General features: G+C 39.9%; 1 protein-coding gene across 4 annotated transcripts; it reads right to left on the reverse strand.

Annotated features, from left to right (window-relative positions):
* Positions 1-28: 28 nt before the first annotated feature.
* On the reverse strand, positions 29-16,733 carry LOC130663387 (protocadherin-like wing polarity protein stan). Of its 4 annotated transcripts, none has more exons than XR_008989184.1 (4): positions 16,240-16,733; positions 1,729-11,525; positions 1,431-1,539; positions 29-1,320 (listed from the first exon to the last, which is right to left on the reverse strand). XR_008989184.1 is itself a non-coding variant. In XM_057462571.1 (4 exons), exons 3-4 carry the CDS (start codon positions 11,331-11,333, stop codon positions 1,290-1,292), a joined length of 9,636 nt encoding a protein of 3,211 aa, XP_057318554.1. In that variant the 5' UTR covers positions 11,334-11,525; positions 16,240-16,339; positions 16,407-16,733; the 3' UTR covers positions 29-1,289. The 4 variants fall into 4 exon arrangements, 2 of the variants coding, with proteins under 2 accessions (XP_057318554.1, XP_057318555.1); XR_008989185.1 differs by having other exon boundaries at positions 29-1,339; XM_057462571.1 differs by lacking the exon at positions 1,431-1,539 and having other exon boundaries at positions 16,240-16,339; positions 16,407-16,733.
* Between the last annotated feature and the right edge of the window lie 433 nt (positions 16,734-17,166).

A 17,166-nucleotide genomic window follows, 5' to 3' on the forward strand; every position in this document is an offset into this window, starting at 1 on the left:
GTAGTAATAAAATTTTTATAAAAAACTAAAAAAAAAGTAAATAATAATAATTTGAAATATACATCATTAAAATAATAACTGGAATGTTTTACATTGCACATAATTAAAATTAAAATTACAATTAAGTACATTACGTATATTATCAATAGTACGTATATATAAATGATAAAATGAGCAAGAGATCATTTTTCCCGGGATCAGTCATTGTCTTTTAAATTACCGCGTTTTAGTCTCACAGATAATTGTTATTTTTAAATATACATATAAAATACACAGTAAAGCCTATGTCTTTTTTTTAAATTAAACGATAACTGACAATGAGCCCGACAAGAGTATTTATCAAAAGCTATTACATAGAAATATAAATCAATAATTAATTAATCAGCTTATAAAATCAGAGCGATTAATTAATTATTATCTTAGGCATATAAACAGGCACTCACACATACAAACTTATCAAGTATGGCTTAAATATATATATAATATATATATTTTAAATAATTAAATATTTTAAGTACAGTCATGGCCACTGCTTTAGTTTCTGAAAAAATTACATTTTATTTTTCTATTTATTATTATTATATATATATTTATTTATTTATAAATATATATTTACATTCGACTACTCGTTATAAGCCTGTCTGTAATAAACCCTCCTTCCATCGACTGTTTAGGGTTTTATATATTTATGAGACTCGAATGATGAAAATCTTCCGAGGAACTTCGTCTCCATTTTTCCGGAAGTCAAAAAAATCGCTGCTATGAAAATCATTTAATAAATTAATATAAATTTAAAATTCGATCATTTTTTTACGACTCAAGATTTAATACTCAGTCGGGCCTCGCCCACTTAAACTCTCTTTTGAGTTTCGTCGCGAGCCCGTTATAAGCCTCCGTTAAAATTTTCAAAATTATAAACTAAAATAAGAAGAAACAGACAGATGATGAAAATTTACTAGACTTGTTCCAGAAAGCGAATGAACTTCGGAAATCGCTGCCACTACCGATGATTTTTAAACCGCGCATTCGCAAGGAAAAGTGGAACGAATTCATTACAAAATTTAAAAAATTTTTCGATCGTAAAGCACACTCTGATACTTCGCATCATGAGTCGTGTAAAAATTAAAAATATACGATACCGAAGTTAGCCGAGGTGTTAATTTTAAAATTAAAAAAAAACCAGGCTTATGGCGGGTAGTCGACTGCAAAATCTTATTATTTAAATCTGGTGAAAATTATTGAATCTAAGGTATTTATTTTGTACGTTATTTTCTTGTAGACGGAGTCCTTCATACCGGTGTCTCGGCGTTAATATCCTTCCTGTAAAACAATAAGGATACTTTTTTTAACTCGGTGTAATATTTCTTAGCACTCGGCATTATTTTATTGGGGTATTGTGGGTTTTGTTTTATTATATACTGATGTCTTACCTCCTCGCTGTTTAAATTTTTATAAATCCACCAAAAGTAACCGCCACCAAAGAGTAAGCAGGAATCAGAAAATATTTATTTGTTAGCTCAGAGTTTGTTCCAACCCCACCTTTCAAGTACAAAGTTTATTTATATCGAGAATAAATATTAATATTAGTAAAAAATAAAGTTATTAAATGTAATTAAATAAAATTTAAAAAATAATCTTGTAGTAATAAAATAAAATTATAAAGATCATTAAGAAAAGTATTTATAGAATAGTACCGGAAAGACGGGTAATTAATATAAAATTACTTACTCAGTCTCAGTGATAGTCTGTTCATAATGTTGCTGCTGATGTTGTAACTGCTGATGCTGTAACTGCTGTTGCTGCTGATGATGTCTCAGAGCGGCTAATTCGTTGCTATGATGAAGATCGTGAGTCAGCGAACTGGATAATATTCTCCCGGTCATGGGCAAAATGTACTCTGGCATATCTTCGAGGACTGTCGGTGTTACTTTACCGCGTTTCAAACTCCCGTATCTCTCGGCAGCATTTAGATTGTCGTGCAATGAACCGTGGAGAGACTGACGACTCTGACTCTGGCTCTGTCCGCGTTTTAAGCTCCCGTATCTTTCAGACCCACTGTGATTGTTGTCGTGATTTGAATTTTGGGAATGATGGCTCATACTCGAGCTCAAAATACGCGACGACATTGACAGTAAATACGGCGTCGGAGAGACCGTGTGGTCTTCTTCAGCCGTATAAGGAAACAGGTACTTTTCACCCCCATTCCCACCAGGATGAACTTTTTCTTCGCCCTCGGAGTAGTTTTCGTCATGCGGGCCCAATTTTTGCGGTGGACTCAGATCCGGGTAAGGCAGCGGATTAGGGCTGGATGTTTTGTTCGACGCAATTTCATTGTCTGACATCGTGCCGCCGGACCATTGGCTACCGCGAATATCAACGTTGCTTGGCAAATAGGCTTCAGGCAGCTGTGAGCTCCATCTTGGAGCGTAAATAGGTTTTATGTTAGGAAATAAATCTGTGTTTGAGCAAAGTATGTTTAGATGATCACCAGCGTTCTGATGAATATTAGGTAGATAGTTGTGCGTAACTTGTTGAGTTGATACTCCGATATTTTTGTGGGTTCGTCTACTGGTGGTTACTTCGTCGTCATCAGAGCTGTGGGAGCTGGCGAGGTCGAGACTTCTGCCACCCCCGGTGTCATCAGCATGGGAACCATCTGAGTCGGACTCTGAATCACGTCTGGAACCGCCGCCACCTGGACCCCCACGTGCTTCAGTTGTTTCTGGACGATTGTGTTGGCTACGCGATGACAGATAGGGATCGCGGTCGCTGTTATAATTACTCGTCGACGTTGAAGTATGTCTGAGATGTACGTCGCTGCGGTAAGGACTTGACCCAGTTTTGTTGGTACTTCTGGAAGTCGTGCTGCTTGTAGAAACTCCAACGTGTACACGTCGGCATGTGGTGCCTGTGCCAGCGTAAGTCGAATTGTAAGCTAGAGCTGAGCGTGATTGTCCGTTTACATTTTGACTGCTGCTGCCATTCACCATCATGCTGCTTTCTAGCAGTGGTGACTTTTTACCGAAACATCTTAGTAAGCTCAGGTACAAATTTCTTCTGACTCGTCCGTTTATGAAGCAGTAGCCGATTAAGCTGAAGGCCGCGTGGGTGACGATCGACACGCTGAGCAAGTAAGACAGCATTGGCGAGTTTTCAGACGCGCTGAGCACGGCCAGGGTCCAGGTTGCTCCCAGCAGAGGTAGAGACACTACAGACAACCACAGCAGTGTCCTCAAATTACCAAAGCCCATAATGTGCTCTTTTAATGTAAACGCCGCTTTGACAGACATTATTAAAATAAAAAAATTGATTAAAACAGCAACGCAAATTGGTCCAATTAACGACCAAACAACGGTCTCGTAGATAGACAACCAGCAGAAATAAAAATTACCGTACTGATCAGCACGTACTCCAATAGTTAAACCGACGATGATTGCTGGCATTGCATACCCAATTGTGTAATAAAATCTCATTTGTCCGTGATTAACATCACGCATTTCCGTTAGCATACGATACAGATGGATTGAATCAACCAGAGTCCAAGCGAATGCACTGAGCCATGCGTAATGCAAACCAATTGCTGTTAATTTACAGGGAAACTCATTTGAAACTAACGGACTGCGTGCTTTCAAGGCTATCAGGTACAATAATTCTGCTAGAAAGACACACATTACCAGGTTTTTATGGATGCTATTTGAATTAGTAGCGCTACCGCGTATTAATGTGAGGATCAGCAATGCCGATAGTAGAAGTGGTAGCGCGAGCATGAATGCGCTGTAACTGGTGACGTCTTCCAACAGCGAAGGCTCTGGTACGTATTCAAGGTCAAGGACGTCTGTCAAGACAGCGAAAGTCGCAAGTTGGAGATTTTTAACTTGCAAAATTACACCTTGACACGAACAATTAACCATCTGACGATCCGACTCCTGGGACTCGTCGATCTCGGTCGTGCATCCGATTCTGCTCCACTCGCCGGCGTTTCGTGCTGTGCTCCAATGAACGCACTGCGGGTTGGTCCGAATTTTGGCGCCGTCGTCTTCGCTTATCCATAATTGAATTTGCACAGGCGATTGCGGACTATCGACTAGTGATTTAGTCCCATTGTCCGAGGGGATAAGCACAGAAATAGTCACTATCGGTGATCCGACGGCTACTTCAACTCCCCATCGTACGTTAACTGAATCATCAAACCGTTTAGGCAACAGAGCTCCTAATTCTTTGTATTGCACGTAACTCAGCACAGCTTTGTCATTATTATCTTTATTTTTATCATTAACTTCTCCCGGATTCAGCGGTCTGATGCCCAACAAACTCAAGGGGACTCTTATTTTAGAGTACGGATCAAAACGTCGGGGATCCGCAATGTAGTTGTTGTACTTTGGAAAACTTATATAAGGTTCTAAGTGTACTGGCATTGATAAGAATGACGAAGTGTCAGGCAAAATGACTTTTCTGTCGGCTTCAGCCGGTCGCGCAGTTGAAGCCGCCGGGTCTTCTTTGTACTCGGCAGTCTCATACCCAAACAGACTCTCAGATGTCACCGTATCCATACCCATGATGACGTAGGTATCAACGACTTCAAACGGATCAGTGAATGTGTTGTGCTGGGAACCAGTTAAAACTTTCAAGTACTTGGCCATCGCATCAAGTATTTTATCAGGACTGTCACCATTGAGCTGCTGTATTCTCTCCCATATGTTTATGTATTTTTTGTTAAGCACTGAGCTGGCTATACCAACTAAATGCGGTACGTAGTCTTTATCTTGATTATGCGTGAGATGTAAATCAGCTTGACTTTCCTCGTACTTTAGCAATGCGGTAAGAAGCGACTCTGTAATAAGTACGTCAGCGCCGTACATATTTTTAACAGTCAGTACAGCTTCATGAAGATCACGAGCTATTTTAACAGCCATATCTCTATCAAGTGTCATCTCTGAATTCTCAATAGCCGCAAGATGATATCGTTGCTGCACAAATGCCTCAGATGTGCAATTAAATAGATCCGGAGATTGCCATCCACCTGATTTACTGTCACATTCTCGGGAGGCCATACCTTCAGCAGTACCAGGACATTCTTCGAGTACAAGCACCGCTGTCTTGTTAAATGAAGTCTGGGGCCACCACAATCCACCGGCATATGATCTAGGGCAGCCGTGATAAATAACTTCGCAGCCGTTTGATGTTACCTCAGCATACGGATTAGCACAGTCTGTGCAAGCTCTACCAATAACACCTTCGAGACATCTGCATTGTCCTGTTACTGCATCACATCGCGGCCCGCGGCTTCCAATACTGTAACAATTACAAGGAATACATTCGTCTTTACCAGGTGGTTGATAATGATTCTTCTTGCAGTAACACTCCCCGGTTGTTTTGTTACAAGACGGGTCGTAACCTTTCGACTCATCACAGTAACAAGGACCGCAGACTGGCGACCCCCACCAGGTTGTTGGACAAGACTGATCTACTCTTATTTCGCAGTACTCTCCGGTGTACTCTTGGCTGTTACACTCACACTTGTAACCACGTTTGGAGTTATTTACCTCGACGCAGGTACCAGAGTCACTGTGACATGGGTTTATGTCACAGATAGCCTCGCAGTTTTCACCAACGTGGCCAGAATTACAGACGCACTCGCTGGCCTGCCACTTGGTGACGCAACTCGACTCTTCAGGACACGTAACGCTGCACTCATTGTCAGCAAGACAACCGGTACCGACATTTTCCTGGACAGTTGGACGTTGGAGTACGCTCTGGTTGGTCCCGATACGTAAATCTTGGATGCAGCCTTCATAGAATGGAAGCTCCGTGCTGACTGATTGGTCTGGTCCACCTAGTAAAATTCTTCCTACATACAGACCTTGAAGTTTTGCTGGCAAAGATGAAATTGATGGACGGTTTCGGTAGTTCATGTCCAGAGACACTAAACCACTTTGCCAAATTATTTCAATGCGATGCCACTCGCCATCATTTATTGACGTTTGTGTTCTTATTATTTCAATTCCGTCTAATGAGGTCCCGAGTTTGCCGTCCTTGAGGAAAAATAGCGCCGAGCTATTTTGTCCGATCTGTATGCTCATTACAAAAGTGTTGGTGGCTCTAGTGCGCAAACTCAAAGCAGTCATCCACGGCAGCTGAATTGGTCTCAACAGCGGATTGAAACTCAGAAGACCGTCACCGTGGAAGCGCCAGGGTTTGCCCACTTCGTCACTGCACTGGGAACCAGCGAAACCTTCTTCACACTCGCACACATATCCAGACCAAATTTCTCGGCATTTCCCGTTATTATTGCATGGAGACGAGGCGCAGAACGCGTGTTTCTCTGGACATCCTACAGTCGTTCCATTGTCAGCGACGAAAGAATTCAAATCAATAAATTTATAGTCTATGTAAACATCGCTGATACATCCGACAAAATCTTTGTTGGTGACTTGAAAGTCAGACGGGATAGCAGGCAGCCCGCCCAGTTGCATCGGGCCAGTGAGATCTAGAAAACGATGACAAGTTTCGGTGATCAAACTGCAACGTGGCTCGAGTATCTGCTCAGCAGTACCAGCACATGTCCATTTATCACCAAGTCGGTCGCCGTAACGCAGTGCCAAGGCGACATCGCAGTCATCCACGGCAATTGTCACAGTGCGATTTACATAAATAATTTGAACTTCGTGCCACTGGCCGTCAGTGACACCGCCAGGTATCGCAGCCGTCGCTCTCGTGACTTCATCGCCCAGTGAAAAACTGAATTGCACTTGCGAATCAATTATTTCCAGCGCAATAAAATCGTGTTTCTCATTATAACGCCCGTTGTAAAGCAACAAACCTTCAGACACTTCTGTTGCAAACTTCAGTTTCAAATGCAGGCGATGTCTCTGTTTAAGTGACGGAAATGTTAGAAAAGTCGCGGGACCAAAACTCCGGGCTCGTAATTCACAGAATGGAGTCACGGTATCCAGTGGAGTTATCGGACAGGCTTCACAAGTGAAACCACCGCCTAATTTTCCTAAACACTTGGACTCGCCTTTGCAGATGTCCGGTGTGCAGACGCCTTCGTCTAATGAAACTTGACAGTTGTCCCCAGTGAAGTTGGGACCGCAGATGCAGGTGTAACCGCCTTCTTTACGTTGACAAGTACCGTCATTTTTGCACGGGTTTGAAAAGCATAAATTAACTTCCATGTCACACAGATAAGCTTCTTTACTGCCAGTAAATCCACGTGGGCACTCGCATGAGAATGTCGTCACTGGATAAATTGGACGGAATAAAATTGTATTACTGCTGGCAAATCCCGACGCATTACCGAATTTTAATACAGTAACGCAGTCTTCAAAATTCAAACACGGCTCTCGGACACAAAGATTGTCATCAAATGGCAGGACAACAAGAGTTGATAGTCTTGCTAAGATACCTCGATTTAAATAAACACGTTCCTGAAGATACTGTGAGCTATAAAATTCATCATTATTCCCCGGTTCAACTTTACGAGCTGAAAAGCTCACGTTTAAAATTTTCCCATGGACATCAGTGTCCTCTTGCACGCTAAATATAAATATATTTTCACGTGGGCAAGGAATTATAGCTGCTAAACCATCAATAAAATAATTTAAAAGTGGTGATAAAAATGCTTCGACTGTCATATCATCAAGCCGGACTGTTATTGAATTATAAAGCATTTTATCAGTTATCAGTCTTACTGATAACGTCATCGTAGCTTTGGCTTCATTGACTCCATCACTTACAGACACTTCCATGGTTGCTATTCTCGGTACGTTGGTATTTAATTGGGGTGATAAAATTATTTCACCGGTTGTTTTATTGAGTGTTATGAGATTGGCATTATTACCGGCTAGAATATTGTAAACAAGTTTGTCGGTGACGTCGGCATCAACAGCAGGAATTTTTCCAATTGGCGTAGTGGGAAAAAAGTCTTTGTAATTATTAAAAATAATTTGAAAGTCTTTTAGTACTGGCGCGTTGTCATTGACATCAGTGACCATAATTTGCACCAGGACATCGGAACGCAGTGGGGGGGAGGCCGCACGTACGAATATTTCATATTTTTTTTTCGGTGACTCGTAGTCCAGTTCCTCGAGGGTCAATAACTCTGCGCGATCAGCACCTTGTCGGGTATTTAAAGCAAAACTATTGGCATCCTCTCCTCCGATAATTGAATACTGGACTACTGCATTCAAACCCTCGTCGGGATCATGCGCGTAAATTTCTCCCACTGTTGATCCTACTGGTGAGTTCTCAGCGATATATAAAACTATTTTGTCACTTTCGAATGCCGGCGGCGAGTCATTGACGTCCTCAATTTTTATGATGATCGGCACGACTGAAGAAAGCGCCGGGATTCCTCTGTCAACTGCCATCGCTTTCAGTGTGTACCTCATGACAGATTCACGGTCTAGTTGTTTCGCAGTTCTTACGATACCTGTAGTAGAATCAATGGCAAATGCGCCATCGCCATCGTCATCCAGAGTGTACCTGACTCGTCCATTTAGTCCCATGTCCGCGTCTGTTGCCGACACACGAACAACCGCCGTGCCAAGTAAAACATCTTCAGGAACTGTGCCAGTGTACTGAGCAGCTTCGAACACTGGAGCATTGTCATTTACATCAGTAACTGATATTTCGACGTCCGTGGTATCTGAAAGTGGCGGGACACCACCGTCTTTAGCTGTCACAGTTAGTAAATAACCTGACGAACGTTCACGGTCTAATGCACGAGTTGTTGTTATTGCTCCGGTCTGTGGATTTATTGTAAATTCAGCATTGTCATTACCATCGCCTTCAGTACCAAGACTGTAAGTCACTTGGGCATTTTGTCCGACATCCGAGTCAGTGGCACTCACTACCAAGACCGTGGTTCCAATCGGCGCATCTTCAAATACCGATACCGAGTACGGCGCGTTTTCAAACATCGGAGCAAAATTATTAGCATCTGATATATTTATATAAACCAATGCTGTGTCCATTCTACCACCAGAATCAGATGCTGTCACTGTCAATACAAATCTTTTCTCCTGTTTGTAATCGAGCGGCTGAGCTACGGTTATCAAACCTCCGCCGTTTTGCGAAGTTATGGAAAATCTAGCCCGTGTATTTCCCGCAGTGATGTCATAATGAATTTTAGCATCCTCGTCGGGATCCGTAGCAGTGACTCGCGCGACTGACGTACCCGGCGGATCGTCTTCAGATACAACGGCTTCGTAATTTTTCGGCTCGAATTTCGGATCATTGTCGTTTATGTCAGTCACCGTGAGAACAACAGTTGCGCTTCCAGATTTTGGCGGTTCTCCAGAATCGACAGCAATCACCGTGAATTGATAACGCGAACATACCTCGCGATCCAACTGCTTGGTCGTGTGAATCCAACCGCTTTCAGCATTAACAGCTATCGGAAAATTTTCTGTAGACGCTCCATTAAAATCTCTGGCTCCAATTGAGTATTTTATCAGGGCATTCAAGCCTTTATCACCGTCGTAAGCTTGCACACGTATAACAGAATGACCAATTGGCACTCCTTCGGACACTGTTTCTTGCAAAAGACTAGTGAAGAATCTTGGCGCATTATCATTAACGTCTTCGACATGTACCAGGAGTTGAGTCGTATTTGATCGAGCCGGTACGCCTCCATCCTGTGCACGTACAACTATACGATAAAGATCCATCGTCTCGTAATCAAGTGGTTTAACTAGAGTAACATCACCACTTAATGAGTCTATTGAGAATGTATTCTGTGTATTACCACCGATAATATTATATCTAATAGCGGCATTAGCTCCGCTATCGGCATCTGTAGCTCTTATACTGGCAATCACCGGATTTGTTGTGTAGTCCATATCTTCAGCAACAGTTGTAGAGTAAGAACGTTCAGAAAACTGTGGATAGTTATCATTGTCATCTAAAACACGTACTATCAATGTAGTAGTAGCTGTTTTACGTGCTGATACGGTGTTAGCAAGATCTGATGCGCTAATTAGTACCGTATATACTTCAGTTTTTTCCCGGTCCAATGACATCCGGGTCGTTACAACCCCGGACTTTGGATCAATACGAAATGTCGCAGAGTCTTCAGTTACTGATGTCATACCACCGCCAGTTGTTGATACGATCGCATACTCAACTTCGGCATTCCTGCCGGAATCTTTGTCCGTCGCTTTAACGGCAATTACTGTTGAACCCAGAGGTACACTTTCACGTATCGGCGCTTCATATTCTGGCCATTCAAAACTCGGCGCATGATCATTAGCATCCAATACATTTACTTGTAAAGTTGTAGTTCCTGTTCTAGGTGGAAATGAATCGTCGACAGCCAGGACTTTGAAATAATGAAGCTCGACGCTTTCACGATCAAGTTTAGCACGTGTTGTTACTTTGCCGCTGATAGAATCGAGGAGAAACAGAGCGCTGGAACGTGCATCCAATAAAGATTGCATTGAATAATGTACAGTACCGCCTTCTGGATCACGCGCACGTACAACAGTAACCAATTCACCGGGTTCTTTTTCTTCCTCGACTGCTGCAGTGTAAAGTCCGTGTTCGAAAAATGGAGATCGATTTTTTAATTCTCTACGAACGCGTCTTCCAAGATCCGTGTCGTCGAGCTGCTGGTGATGAAAGACAATTTTCAACCGATGCTCGGTATCAGCAAGATGAGTTGAGCCGCATCTTAAAGTCATTGATACAGAGATTTTCCAAAGTGGATCGATAAGACACTGCTCGGAGGCTGAAACAAGATCACCGGCCGCACCTTCAACTAGAAATCGCGAGTCGGCCACACCTCCCCATCTTGTATCGCACTCTTTGATAGCAGTATGCGGTAAAAAATCACGTAGAGCAGCAACTAATTGCGATGTACGTAAGCATATCTCGGTAAATTTGTCAGTACTTGGCATCGCATATGAAGCAAGAGTCTCTGCCATCCATCCCTTGGTAGCCGCTAGGTCCTGATTTTCATCACCGCAACCGGTAATTAGTACACGGAGAGGCAAACTGTAGTAATCAATGTTGGGTCTGCCTAGACGTGAACTTGTTGAATCAATGTAGAATGTAAACAATCGTGGATACTGCAATCCATCACAATTAAGACTTCTTGCCAGCGTAACTCGGCCATTGTGAGGATTTACTTTGAGTAGCTTACGTGCAAAACGTGCCGTACGGTCTGCTGATACCTCATACTTTCTTCTTCCACCTAACTGAGGTACACCTGCCTCGAATACCAGTGTACCAGGTGGCAAATTCGATGATAGTATTGCCAAGTAGGCTTGCGTCACCTGCCATAATCCTGCTAGACAACAGACCAACACTACTATCCATATCGTACGCGCCATATCACACTGTTATCATTTTTATTATCAATTTAAAGATCATTTTATATTTTTATTTCTTCTCCGTGGTCTTTTCTTCTTCTTCTTCTTTTTTTTTCTCTTATATATATACGCTCAGTGCGTACCTCGTGTTTTCACGAGACATTAGATACGTCGAGCCGCAGAATCATTACCTCTGCAATCATCCTCGACTTCCTGAAACAAAAAAAAAATAAAATAAAAATAAATAACTAACAGTTTATATAGAATCTTGAATAGTATTCATGCTTTATATCTGACATTACATGGTCTTGCTTGGTATTATATATATTTATATTTATTTATGTAGATGTATATGTGTGCTGTGTGCCGAGAAATGGAATAAATGGGGAACAAGAGAGATAGAGATAGTAAGAGATGAAGAAGAAGAAGAAGGAGGATTTAATACGAATGAGCCATGGTATCAGTGAACGTTCAAGACTCAAGAGGTACCGAGTAAAGAGCAAGGGGGAAAATTGTTTCAATACATAAGTATCCCTATTGAAGTTTCCCTAGTCGTTTTGTCTCGTCGGGTGCTTCATCGGCAAAAATCGTGATCGTGAGACCACTTGACCGTACACCGACGTCGTCCAAGAGCTACAGCACAGATACAGCAGAGTCCGGCGATGCTACTAGGGATGCTGAGGAAAGAGGAAAGAGGAGAGACAAAATAAAATAACAAAAGTATCGCAGAAAATCGACCAGTCGCACCCAACGGCACGCGAGTACCGACCAATCAAATACCGAAGATCTACTCCTCTACTCGATTATTCTCTCGTTTTATCGTTATGATATTGCATAGAACTGGTGTGAATCACGTACATCATTTTGTATCGTCAAATAAAATATACAACTGAGTTATTATACGATAACGTAAATTTAACTATCACATTGCAATTATTCATCTCTGAATATATAATCTTTTGTAATTAATTGAGCAAGCGAAGAATAAACGGGTAGAGACAGCAGAAGAGGATAAGCCAGCTTACAAGCCCGGCCCCGTCAGAAAAAAGGACTAAAAAAAAAGAAGAATGTCCCTTGAAACTAAACCGATTAGATCTTGGCTCTGTATTATATATCAAGAGGATATTTTAAACGGCCTTTGCCGTTTTAACTTTATAAGTTTTAGTTTAAACTACAGAAAAGTATTCAAGGGCTTCAGGAGAAGGTCTTTAAGAGCCTTCGGGGTATCATTTTCGGTTAGGGAGGTCGGACGTGCTCAACGTTCTTGGCAAAACTATTAATTACAAGAAGAAGACAAGTCGAGGGTATCGAGACCAAGACGAGAACGAACAAGAAGAACTGAGTAGAGTGAAACTTGTGCGGAATCCGGTTATACCAATTATCAACCGAGGCGTTCGTCCAAACCGCTTGAACCAGTATATATAACTTGCCAGTCTTCCATATGCCTGCCCTGGCTATTCACAATTTTTTTTACCCATGATACTTTTAAGTCCCACGAGTTTTGGCTATTCTCTTTTTCTTTCATTTACAAGTCCTGCTACCTGGACGTTATTTTGATGGTCTTGATCTTGCTTTTGCTCTTGCTCTTGCTCTTACTCGTAGTCTTGGTCTTGGTTTCGGTCCCAGTCTTGGTATTGGTCTTTATGCAATCAATCGTACGTATAAAAAGAAAGATAAAAATTTTTATGTACATTAACAATCAGGAGAGAACGCGTCTTTGAGACACCCGGTATGGCTATTACTGTTGCCTGTGTCCTGTGTACGCTCGTTTTCTCGTGTGCCATTTCAAGGACGACAGCCGCGATGGGCCCTTTTACAACATCACATTACATTAGGTTTCCAAGGCATCGCGCTTGCTATGCTCGTTTTATATCTTTTTTACGTTAGTGTCTGAGTGTGTGAGTGTGTGTTGTCCAGAAATGCAGTATCGCCACCATCTTCGCCATTACTACCATCCCCACACGATCCTTACACCATCATCATCATCACCGGCAACACACAAGACACCCATCTACTTATTTCGCGGATCGACAGAGGTTCTTAAATGATAAAGTAATTTAAACGCAATGTCATGGACATTCGGACAGACTTGTTCGTGATGCTGCCATGGTTCCAATATCTAATTATATATAAGTATTTAATGTATATAATTTTATTTTTCGTTATTATTTAAATACAATAAATAAAATTTGTAATTAGGTGTCGCGAAGCGTTAAATTATCGTATACATTTTTAGTCGGACGGAAATTTAAAAAAAAAAAATAATAACGACAGAAATGAAAATAAATCCTGAGGGTAATTGAGTAGAAATGTGCTGGCGTGTTTTTTTTTCTTTTTTTCCGAGTCAAGAATTGAGGGAGTCACGTAAACTTTTCTGGGGTGTACATATAAGTATAGGTATGCATTTGTGTATTAATATATGTATATACATGTATGCATGTTGGTATAACAATTGTTTTTTCCTGAGTACTTGTGCGACTCAAGCGGTTGTCGTGGGACTTTAGAGAAAAGGAAGACGAGAAAGAAAAAGGGTAAAAAAATAAGAGCGATCCCTTTTGTACTTACAAGCTCGGGTGTGTGAGTTTCACTTGTGTACTTATATTATATACATATATATATTACTCTCTTTACTTAGCACACCAGAGGAATGAGAGAGGGCTCAAAGGAACAAGGAGAGAGATGTTTACCACAGATAAAGGTTTCACGGAAGAATGCCTGATTTTATGAAACTCGTTCCCACCGATCTATACATACAGAGTTGATACTAATATATGACTCCTGTACGTGCTGTATTCTGTATTTATACTCGATGGTAAAGTGTATAGTACTTACTATACCAACATGTCCACGCACGAAACGGGTTTCACTCCCATAAGTTTCACGCTCAGATGACATTTTTAGAGATTATAAATTAGCTGGTGCATCTTCTGGAGTTTGGATACTGTCGGCTTTTTTTTTTTTTTATTTATTTTTACTTTTTACCGATAACTTAAACTCCAAATCCTTGATGTCTTCATCAATGCTTATCTCAAAATCCCGTGCGCTTTTACTTAAACCCAAACTAACATTTTCTATCCGTGGGAAATTCAAATTTAAATTTATAAGTAAACGAAATAAACAGAAATATTTTAACCAAAAATTAATTAACTGAATTAATAATTAACGGGCAAATAAAAAATAAAGTAAAATTTAAATTAAATTCAAGCCATAAAAGTTAATTAAATTAAAAGTACAGTCAGCTGCTATAAATTTTATTATTACAGCAATAAAAATAAATAAAATAATTTCGAGTAAAAATGTACTTTTTACAGTAGACTTGGCCTATATTAATTATTTAAAGTAATTAGTGGTTCCTGTTTGTTATAACGTACGTTAATTTATAAGATGCGTTGGAGCATAAATAAAACGAGGAGGGTGTAAGTCGGTAAGCATCTCGTCAGACTTTATGTACACGTGGGACGTGGGGTGAATTTATATACGAGACCAGAGGAGAGGACAGGATAGAAACTTAGTAATACAGGAACAGGGTGAACCCATGCCAGGGTGAGTGACTCATGTTATCGTAGATTCGACGCCATCCGTTGGGGGCGACGACTATACTCTACGCTATCGATTCACTGTGCCAACGAATGAACGAAGGGTAGGTTTTTCAACGGAGGTCTTGTACTGTCTACTCCACTTAACTTGGCTTATATATATAAGTATACATATATATTAGTTCTTTATGTAATGGTCCCCCAGCAAAAGTAGCATCTAAAAAAATTTTTTTATTTCTCCAAAGACTAAAAGAACCACACGCCCGAGCTGATATTTTATTGTGTGTTACAACAGACGCTTTTATAAAAGCCGTATTATCGATTGAAGAATACATATGTATGTATATATATGTCGGTAGATTTATATATAAATATAAAAATAGGGTATTATATAGAGTCAGCTCTACTCTCAACCGTAACACGACAGTAGTCGTCGGTTGACGAACCCGTCTGTCCAGTATCCAGTCCGATGAATAGACTGGACGTGTGTCACGAATCTTTACAATTAATTCAACGACACGCGTCCTCAGCAGGGAGCTCAGAGTCTATTACGCGTTTATTTACCACACAAAAGAATTTTACCAGGGTTTCTTAAAAAGTAAAATCGTAAAATAAAATCCATACTTGATACATAAAAAAGCAACGGGATTATTATCAGTCCGATTCTCTCAAAGGTCGATCTCCGATTCTCGATTATTCCCAATCCGGTTTATTTTTATATTTCCATTTGGTATAAGATGTAATGTAAAGTTTGGTTTGGTATTATATGTGTACAAACTAATATAAAATGAAGACGTAATTATAAGTCAGTAGAATCAGGTTTTGACTGTCGGCAAAATCTAAAAGATCAATGTAAATTACAAGTTATTAAAATATTTTACGACAAAACAGATAATAGAATTATTTTATTCATTATTTACTGTTTATTAACGTACTAAATTTTTTTTTATCGCTTACTTAGCTCGCAAAAAAAAAACTTTCACAAAATGATTTAATTAGGAAGCCCGAGCCTAAAAAATTTAAACTTGAATTAATAATTCATATTTTTTTTTTTTACCAAGACAATACAATGGTAAATTTATTCAAGTAATTATAAATACCTAGGTCATTTATAATTAATAAAGCAAGCAGTTTTCACCGTGAGAAAAACACCCGGCGTTGAACGAACTGACTCGTGAACCCGCGAACAGAATCGCGCATCTCATTGTCAATTGTATACTACATTACTATTACATACATTATATACATTACATACACACGTTAATACATATATTTATATACGAGTACGTAATCTACCTTCTCAAGTTCTTCTACAGCAGTTCCGTCAACTAAAGTACTGAATATTTATATTAATATTAATAATTAAAAATATCCTTTGAAAGGTCACTCACCGCATTATCAAGGTCGGTAGATAAATCACGTGCTCAGGTGACAATTAATCCAATTTATCATTTTTTACGTCACATAAAAATATTTAAAATTCACTTGTTCCTATAAATTCAAAATTTGAAATTTTTTAGTAACACGTCAGTAAAAGTTTAAAGTTTAAAGGGAGTACCTTTGTATCGATATCAATATCAATATCACTATTCTTTATATATTATATTTTATATATGATATTATATATATAAACTCAACGGTTTTTTAGTTTTAAGTATCAGCTTTGGAATATTCGATCCGGCGTCTGGCACTACTACTCCGACTACTGACTGCTGCCTCCTGGCATTACTGGAACGCGTGTGTTGTGTTGTGTGTGTCGAGCACACATTTCACCCACGAACGTATCACTAGTACCGTGTGCTCCAGTGTCCAGCGACCACCGACTCCAATTTCCAGTCGCTCCAGTCTAGTGCGCTCACTCTGACTCCAGTAAAGTCTAAACTTTTCTCACTGTCGCTCGAATCTCCAGCTAAGCGGTGAGCGGCATCGAGCGTAGATTTGACTTAGTTTCAAATTTTGCCGCCGTACTACGGTGGCGCTGATTATTTATTTTTAGTTTTATTATTATTGTTTATTTTTACTATCAACCATTGATGAATAAATCATTAGTTTTTTTTTATGGTTTATTTTATTTGTAAGTATGGTGACAAAATGCTGGTAATTTTATTGTAATATTTTTGCTGTTTATTTATTTAAAATTTTTTATTTTGTTTATTAATGACTACTTATTTTTATTTTTTTTTAGATGCAAAGTGGGCAGGGAAGTGATTTTTTAAACCGGAAGATAATGATGGTGATGATGATGTTGATGAATGCATCAAGTTTTTTATTTATGAATTGATGATTTGTTTATTTGCTAATAAAAAAAAGTAATGAGT

The sequence above is a fragment of the Microplitis mediator genome, chromosome 2 (genome assembly GCF_029852145.1).
Source record: "Microplitis mediator isolate UGA2020A chromosome 2, iyMicMedi2.1, whole genome shotgun sequence".
NCBI lineage: Eukaryota > Metazoa > Arthropoda > Insecta > Hymenoptera > Braconidae > Microplitis > Microplitis mediator.

Coding starts and splice junctions, on each gene's coding strand:
- LOC130663387 (XM_057462571.1), bottom strand. CDS start 11,333: ATGGCGCGTACGATATGGATAGTAGTGTTGGTCTGTTGTCTAGCAGGA. Junction 1,321..1,728: donor CAGACTATCACTGAGACTGA/GTAAGTAATTTT, acceptor ATTGTTTTACAG/GAAGGATATTAACGCCGAGA.